At 51.3% G+C, this 8,635-nt stretch overlaps 1 protein-coding gene and 1 long non-coding RNA gene across 4 annotated transcripts in view; one reads left to right on the forward strand and one right to left on the reverse strand.

Moving 5' to 3' along the window:
• DOCK9 (dedicator of cytokinesis 9) overlaps positions 1-1,184 on the reverse strand; it is a 323,308-nt gene extending 322,124 nt beyond the window's left edge. For 2 of the 3 annotated variants that reach the window (XM_070800425.1, XM_070800419.1), the window contains exon 1: positions 982-1,184. In XM_070800425.1, the coding sequence (XP_070656526.1) occupies positions 982-1,110 (129 nt within the window). In that variant the 5' untranslated portion in view covers positions 1,111-1,184. The remainder of the gene's footprint in view (positions 1-981) is intronic. The other variant, XM_070800423.1, reaches the window with a different exon arrangement.
• A 106-nt stretch (positions 1,185-1,290) lies between these two features.
• Positions 1,291-4,372, forward strand: LOC139186239 (uncharacterized). Its single transcript, XR_011569798.1, has 2 exons — positions 1,291-1,614; positions 3,095-4,372. It is a non-coding gene; the product is annotated as an uncharacterized lncRNA (long non-coding RNA).
• Positions 4,373-8,635: the final 4,263 nt, after the last annotated feature.

Genomic DNA, 8,635 nt, shown 5'->3' on the forward strand with positions numbered 1-8,635 from the left:
CCCCACGAAGCCCTAAGAATCACTTCCAAGGCCCAACAAGCACAAGTCACTCACCCACAAACAAGCCCCTTCCAAGAAAACAAACGCCAGAGCCCGGTGCAAGGAGCTGCTGAAAGTGTCCAGCTACCCACGAGGGCACGCTGCTGCTCAGACATCGCTCCTCTCTCGCACCGTCCAAGCGATCAGGGCGTACTGCGTTTCCAAATACAGCAGGACCAAGCCCGAGTAGTCGAAAAGTTGATTTTAAACTTCATCTTCCTCACACTCAGAGGCCTATGTTCAAAAGACTTTCTGCTAGGACCAGATTAATCCCCGGGGCAGCTTGCTACGAATCCCCCAAATCGTAGTCATTTGCACTCTTGCGGAAGTCACCAGCGATTCCTAGCAAGCCTCTTAACCTTTCGTAAGAGGCGCTCAAATCTCAGGATGCCGGCTAGGGGGAGGGAGTGGAAGAGAGATTACAAAACCCCTGGCCTTCTGGGGCTCAGCCCACCCAAAGGGGGTCCGCGGGGCCGTATCCCACCCTGGGTGTCGGACTGGAAGAGGAAGCTCCCACATCCATTCCCCTGCGCCCCTCCAGGCCACAGGTGTCAAGCACCACCCCCCCGCGACCACCCGAAATAAGGGAGGAGGAGAAGGGTGGGGTGGGAGGGATGGAGGAAAGGAGAGAATAAATTCTCAGTTGGTAAACTTGGGGTTGGGGGGTGGGGGTTGGAATGAAGGAGATGGCGATTTCCCTCCCAGGAAATTTCCCAGGAGGGAGGTGGGCAGCAGCGGGGAGAGGACCCACGGGCGCAGGGTGGAGTTGGTGCCCTCTCCGGTATCTTCCCTTCTCCCCGGTCCGACACCCGCCTCCTCCACCATCTCTTAATCCTGCAGACCCAGGAGGGTCGGTGGCTCTGCCCCCGCCGGGTCGACTTAGAGGAACGCGAAGGGGGTGGCCGCCCGCCCTCCCGTCTCCCTCCGCGGTCCCGCACTCACCAGGAGCACCGAGCCGCGCACCACCTCCGACACGCTCTGCCGCAGCTCGGCCGCCGTGCCGGGCTTACTCAGCCCCCGGGTGAACTTCCGAGTCTCCGCCGAGGCGGGGAGCAGCGGCGGCTGCGACATCCTTGCCGCCGCCACCGCCGCCGCCGCCGCGCCTGCTCCCGCAGTCCGGCCGGGCCGCGCCGCCGCCAGGTGCGCCCTGGGCGCTCGGCCCGGCCCGCCGGCGACTCTCCCGGCGCCGCCGCCCGCCCGCTGCCCCCACCGCCCCGCGGCTAGCCGCGCGTCCGGGAGGCGCAGCCCGGGCCGCGCCCTCCGCTGGATGTCACGCCCCTAGCCGCCCCCCCGTCCCTAGGCGTCCGGGTCGCTAGTGCTCCGAGCGGCGCCCGGGTTCGCTAGGAAAGACCGTGCGTGTGGCGGCGGCGGCGGCTCCCCCATGCCACCAGCCTCGCTCGGCGGCAGATCGCCGGGCCGCCTCCTCGGGGCGGGGTGTCCGGCGCGGCGCGGGGCGGGGCGGGGCGGGGCGGGCGGGGGAGGGGCCGACGCGGCGGGACGGCGGGCCCCCGCCGGTCCCGCGGCTGGTGCGGCGGGGCCCGGGCTGCTCGCCGTCCCGGAGCCCTGGCGGGTCAGGTGGGGACCCCAAGGGGAGGGGAGTAAGAAGGGGTGGGGGCGCCTCCTCCCGGGTCCGATTACTCCCCGGAGCCGCACGTCCGAAGACCCCAGGCCGGGCCGTGCACCCCGCCGGGAGGGCGCGCGACCCCGGGGCTGTGGCGCCAAGTCCTCCCGGGGGCCCGCACCTGTACGCGGGGACCCCGGGCTCCCGGCTGGCGGAGCCCCAGCATCCCGGGGACCGGCAGGGGTCGGGAGAGGGTGGCACCACGCCCCCCCGGGGCCGCTGATGGGGGGACGGAAGTTTCAGGAAAGCGGCCTGTGAGCGGCCCTCGGGAGAACACAGGGCGGTTGGCAGCCCGGGCCGGGCGGAACGGGACGGAGCGCCCCGGGGCCCAGGGGCCGGCGAGAGCCGCACGCACTTGGCGGGGGCGCTTCTCCGCCTCCCAAACCCCTTTCGGCCCCCAGAGGCGTCCACGCCTCCGCGAGCCCAAGGGAGGGGTCCGCGATGAGTCACGCAGACCCTGGCCGGCCGGGACCAGCTGCTGCGTCACCGTCAAAACTTCTGAGCCTCGCCCCGCTCCTCTGTAAACGGAGGGCCGCAACCTGCCCAGGGGCTGAAGTGACAGGGCGAGAGCCGTCGGCCGCCCCCCCCTGCTCCGCGGCCCGGCCGGACCGCTGGGCGCCAAGCCCGGGAAAACCCAGGAGCGCCGGCCTGCGAGCCCAACGTGACCCCGGGAGCTGGCGGCCGCGAGCAACAGCCGCGGCTCTAAGGAGCTTCCTCACACCCGCTGTTCCGGCTTCCCCATTCCTAAGGGGATCCCCACCTCTTCTCTTATTTCTGAGGAAACGTGGAGCACCCTAACTGACCCTCCTGAGGTGAGGGCTTGAGTAGACGGAGGAATTTGCGTAGCGCCTACGGCGCATGCTCACTGTTCTGGGTTTGGAGGCGGGAGTTTGGCTTAAGGAAGGTTCTGCTGATTGGTCGATCTGCGCGGGCCACGCCCATCGCGTGCCTGATGGACAGCTCCTCACCTGCGCGCGCGGTGGCGGTGTGGACCCAGCCTTCAGAGGAATCCCTCCCGCGCCGGTGTGGCCTCAGCGCATGGAGGCCTCCTAGCCGTCGTCAGCCAGTGAAGGAAGTCGCCAGTGGCCTCCCAGCCTGCTCGAAAGCCAAACACTGGCCCAAAGCGGAATCTTAAATGTGGGAAAACTACTAATCTAGGGTAGAAAGCAAAACACCACCGTTCAGGACTTAATGGGCAGGTCTGGTCCATGATAAAGCCTGGAGTTTTTGGCATGCAGTTGGCACTCAATAAATGTTTTTGCTGGATCGGATTGTTCTCCCCGTGTCTTGAGACGCGGGATGTAGCACTACACGTGAGCCTGACAAGCTGGAAGACAAAACAATAACGTGTGAAAATAATAAGAGCAATTACACACTAATCTATTTCCTCTGCTGTGTAAAGCCTAGATATTAACCAGGCTGCTCGTGTTCCAGGGGAGCGCTGGGTGACCCCAGAGGCAGAAGGCGCAGCTTCACGCGGGAGCCTGCGGTGTCTGGTTTCACCATGCACATCCCCGGTTTGTACCGCTGAGCTGCATGGGGTAGGTTAGTTCACTTCTTACTTCTTCTTACTGTTAGAAGCTGGTCTGAGAAACGTTAAGTTTTCCCTTTGAGCTTCTGACACCTGAAGAAGTTTCCAGATAGCACAGACCTTTACCCCTACTGAGCTGCCTTGGCTCTCTAAATCGCATCTACTTCCAGAGAATGCAAATAATAGATTTTATTCAATTAAAAACAACAGAAACGCACAATGTTATGCAGCTTTCTTTCTTTTTTTTTTTTTTTGCTTTGTTCTGTTTAAGAAATGGATGAACACAGAAAAGAGCATGTATCTGGAAAGTGAAGAGTATCCATTTCTACCAGTCCTAGAAATGCTTACTGATTCATTATGTTCTAGAATTGGCAGATTTTCATTTAGGAAGCAGGGTTGAACTGTAAGATGCTGCCAGTAGTCACGGATAATGTCTAAACAAGAACAAGTTCTGACAGAGAAGGAGGCATGGTAATGTGAACTAAGTCCAGGAAGGCTGATTTTCCCAGTGATCCAGAGCAGAGCCTCTTCTTCCTGGTGAAGTTAACAAATGGGGCATTTATTAGGTTTAAATCTGAGCAGAAATTTCATCCTTCCTGTTTTAGGTTGAATTGTGTCCGCCGCCCCCCACCAAGAGCTTTCCTTGTGGCTCAGCTGGTAAAGACTCTGCCTACAATGCAGGAGACCTGGGTTCGATCCCTGGGTTGCAAAGATGCCCTGGAGAAGGGCATGGCAACCCACTCCAGTATTCTGGCCTAGAGAATTCCACGGACTATACAGTCCATGGGGTCGCAAAGAGTTGGACATGGCCGAGCGACTTTCAGTTTCACTTTTCAAGACATATTGAAGTCCTGACTCCAGTATCTGTGAATGTGACTTTATTTGAAAATAGGGTCTTTGCAGATGTCATCAAGTTTCAGTGAGGTCATACTGGACCAATATGACCAGTGTTCTTATGAGAAGAAAAGAGACACAGTCAGAGACACACAGCAAGAAGGCCTGAGATTGGAATGAAACATCTACAAGTCAAGGAACACCAAGGATTGCTGGCAACCACCAGAAGCTTGATGAAATAAAGGATTCTTCCTTGAATCTTTGGAGACAGCATGGCCCTACTGATGCCTTAATTGGATTTCTAGTCTCCAGAACCATGAGAGAATAAATTTTCTTGTTCTAAGCCACCCAATTTGTGATGCTTTATTGTGGTACAATAGTCATCGGAAACTCACACACTTACCAAAGGCTGTTTGTCGTTTTTTGTTTTTAATCCCCACCAGAGTGGACCTAGAATTGTGTGAATTCTTACTGCATCAACCCCTGGAGAGAGGCAATCATACCTTTATTGAAGGAGGCACATCAGGTCAAGGCTGAAGATCCTGCATGAAATGGGGAGGGATGCTGTTTAAGGTGTGGTGGAAGCTACATCTATCTACTTTAACTTGAGGGGGTAACCCCATCTTTGTTTCACCAAAACTGTAGGAAGAAGGCCATCCTTTTTGTTGAGGATCATACTAGTAGGTACTGGAAATGAAATATAATTCAAGCCAGTTTTGAAGATTTGCATATAAGTGACAGTACAACATCCAAATATTTATAATTTAAGCATTATCCACGTTTTAATAATAATCTCTTACTGCATCATTTCTTGTTAGGTTAGCTTTAGGAGCTGTGTATTTCTTAATGATACATAATTATTTTAAAACCTCTAGGTTATCCTGAAAGAGCACATCTGTGAAAATGAAATATGAGGTCCTTATGAGATCATTGAAACCAGGGTTTCTCAAACTTTATTGTGCATAAAAGTGACCTGGGGATCTTGTTACACTACAGATTCCAATTCAGAAGATCAGGTGTGGTAGCCGAAATCAAACTTCAGGAGATGGTGAGTGACAGAGAAGCCTGGCATGCTGCAGCCCATGGAATTGCAAAAGCATCAGACACATTTGGGCAACTGAACAAGAATGACAACCCGAAATCAACAGCTCTGACAAGCTCCCCACTGATGTCAAACTCCTCCCCCAGCAGACGCTGCTGGTGCACAGACCACGTTTTGTGAGCAGTGAGCATGTAGACTTCCATTTCCAGCAGTTTGGCAAACCGAAGGCCCTTAAAACTTCTCCCCTTTTAGAACAGTATGGAGGTTCCTGAATAAATAAAAATAGAGCTACCATATGACCCTGCAATCCTACTCCTGGGCATATAGCCAGAGAAAGGCAGGATCAAATAGGATACATGCACCCCCAGTGTTTTTTGTAGCAGTGTTTGCAATAGCCAAGACGTGCAAGCCACCAAAATGTCCATCGATAGAGGAATGGATAAAGAAGATGTGGTACATATATACGATGGAATATTACTTGGCTATAAAAAGGAATGCATTTGAGTCCGTTGTAATGAGGTGGATGAACCTAGAGCCTTTTATGCAGAGTGAAGTAAGTAAGAAAGAGAAAAATTGTGCTAAACCACTCAGGTTTGAGTGTTGTTAGTTACAGCTACATTGAGAACAGTCTGGGGTTTGGGGAAAGAGAATGGAAGGAGGTAAACCAGGGAGCAGTATTTTAGTCGCTAAGTCGTGTCTGACTCTTGCGACCCCATGGACAGTGGAGCCTGCCAGGCCCCTCTGTCCATGGGATTCTCCAGGCAAGAATACTGGAGTGAGTTGCCATTTCCTTCTCCAGAAACCAGGTAGGTGGCAACAACCCAACCAGAGGGAACCACGACTATGTCTATTAATTTATGCATAAAAAGCATCCTATGCTTCTGAAAACCTACTCATAGTCTAGTGGAGAAGACCCCTCCGTAAATATAACTGTGATCCAACGGATCAGGAAGGTGGGACCACAAAGGAGAAACAACCAACTTGAGAGGTAGGAGCCAGGGGCAGTTTCTCAGAGAACAGGAAGCTGGAGCTGGTTGCTCTGCCTGGAGGCTGCCTTGTGACCATTGTCTGAACAACTTCCACAGAGAGCACCTGGGGCATGTTAGATTTGCATGATAATGTTTGAAAAACACCAACACAGGATCTGTCTTACGTAGTAAATGATCAGTCATTACTAGCTATTAAATAATTATAAGATATTTCAAGAAATTGTCATCAGAGCTGTTTACTGTGCATCCAGGGAGGGTCCAGATTGTGACATAAAACTCCCTACCCCAAGACTAAGCAGATACTTTCATCACCAAGTTCTGCCTCTTTTTGAATTAGTCTCAGATTTTCCCTCCTTTTCAACTGTTCGTCACCAGCACTTTTGCTCTAATTTGTGAACATGGTTCATAATCTCCAAAGGTTGACTGACACCAAAAAAGCAATGTTTGTTCATCTCGTTTTTTGTTCTGTAGCGTGCAATCCAAAACGACATTAATATTCTTTGTAGCAGGGTGTATTGCAAAGTCTAAGTTCATCATCATTTCATAAAAGAGAGCTGGGGAAAGATGAGGAATGAAAATTGGCTTTAATATCACTGAATCTCAATAACCTGTGATTATTGCTATACTGCTGCTGCTGCTAAGTCACTTCAGTCGTGTCCAACTCTGTGTGATCCCATAGACGGCAGCTACCAGGCTCCCCCGTCCCTGGGATTCTCCAGGCAAGAACACTGGAGTGGGTTGCCATTTCCTTCTCCAATGCATGAAAGTGAAAAGTGAAAGGGAAGTCGCTCAGTCGAGTCCGACTCTTAGCGACCCCATGGACTGCAGCCTACCAAGCTCCTCCATCCATGGGATTTTCCAGGCAAAGTACTGGAGTGGGGTGCCATTGCCTTCTCCGATTGCTATACTAGGTATAACCAAATAATGATCATATACAATCACACCAAATGCATAATCCTAATAGTTTGGTTTAAAAATGCTGTTATTGAAACCATTCTGACCTTATCAAATAAATCCCCACAATGTTCCTAAGTGAGTTAAAATTTACATCAAAGATGAGGTAGGTGTGTGCATGTGTGTGTGTGTGTGTGTGTGTGTGTGTGTGTGTCTGTGTGTGTAAAGTCACTCAGTCATGTCTGACTCTTTGTGACCCCATGGACTATAGCCCACCAGGCTCCTCTGCCCATGGAATTCTCCAAGCAAGAATACTGGAGTGGGTAGCCATTTCCTTCTCCAAGGGATCTTCCCTACCCAGAGATTGAACCCACATCTCATTAGGTTTCATTGGCAGGCAGGTTCTTTACCACTAGCACCACCTGGAAAAATCTTGCACAATATTCCTAAGTGAGTTAAAGCTTACATCACAGATGAGGTGTAGAAACACAAATAGAGATGCACTCCTAGGTAATTCTCTCACCAAACATGCTCAAATGGGACTTGTAAATCAAGAACGTATCTGAGGAAATAACTAGAGCTTTTTCCTGAATTATTTCCATTGTAGTTAAGGCTTTCCAATGAGCCAATAAAGCAGAAATTGGGCAGGAATTCTGCATGATTTTGCAACGTCTACCTGGTTAAAATAGGATCCAAGAGCCAGTTTCCTTTGGAAAAGATTTATTTAGCAAAATTTACACAATTTTTCTAGGAAATACAGAATTTAAACAGATGGGGGCCTAAAACAGTTGACCATGAAAAAATGAAAATCAGGGGTAAAAAATGAGCTTGGAACAGGGCTATGCCTCTTAAAAACATAAAACTTCTCATAGCAGAAAAATGTTGATCTCTAAATGCCTTTTTCCAGGCTTGGGCTCCAGAAGAATGTGGGCCAGGATGAATGGCACAAGAGCAGGGCCAAAGAGAATCTGTGGTTAGCACAAAAAGGCTTGGCATGGCAGCCCCTACATTGGACCTGGCAGAAACCTGAAGGCAGAATCCCTTTTCCACTTGGGAAAAGGTCCAGTGTCTAAAAGGGCAATGACTCTTCTGAGCACTGACTATGTATATAATTTGCCATAATCTACATCATCTGTTCAGGACTTTCTACATAATTTGCAGAGCCCAGTGGAAAATGAAAATGTGGGCACTGTTTTTCAAAAATGATTTTCAAAGGACTTCCCTGGTTAAGAATCCACTTTGCAAGGCGGGTGATGTGGGTTCTATCCCTGGTCCGGGAACTAAGATCTTACATGCTGCAGAGCAACCAAGCTCATGTCCAACTAGAGAGAAACCTGTACTCCGCAACGAAAGATCCCATGTGCTGCAACTAAGACCCAACATAGCCAAATTAATTAATTTAAAAAATAAAAAGAATTTCAAGAGCCCAGAGGCCCTTCTAAGCACAGGCCTGGAGGTCCCTTTCACCATCAATCATTAACCCTTTAAATGATCCCAAGCGGGTAGGGAGGACCCAGAGTTACAAGTGGTGGCTATTTATCAGCCAGTAAGGATATTATTTTCAGTGTTTTAGCAACAGGTCCTGTAGTCCCAGCTGTACCAGCTTTAATGTCAACCAGACACTGAGTATATATGGGAATGATACAGACCAACCTTAAAGTTTTCTAACAGTAGATTGAACAAGT

This window comes from Bos indicus, chromosome 12, assembly GCF_029378745.1.
Source record: "Bos indicus isolate NIAB-ARS_2022 breed Sahiwal x Tharparkar chromosome 12, NIAB-ARS_B.indTharparkar_mat_pri_1.0, whole genome shotgun sequence".
In the NCBI taxonomy this organism is placed as follows: Eukaryota; Metazoa; Chordata; class Mammalia; order Artiodactyla; family Bovidae; genus Bos; species Bos indicus.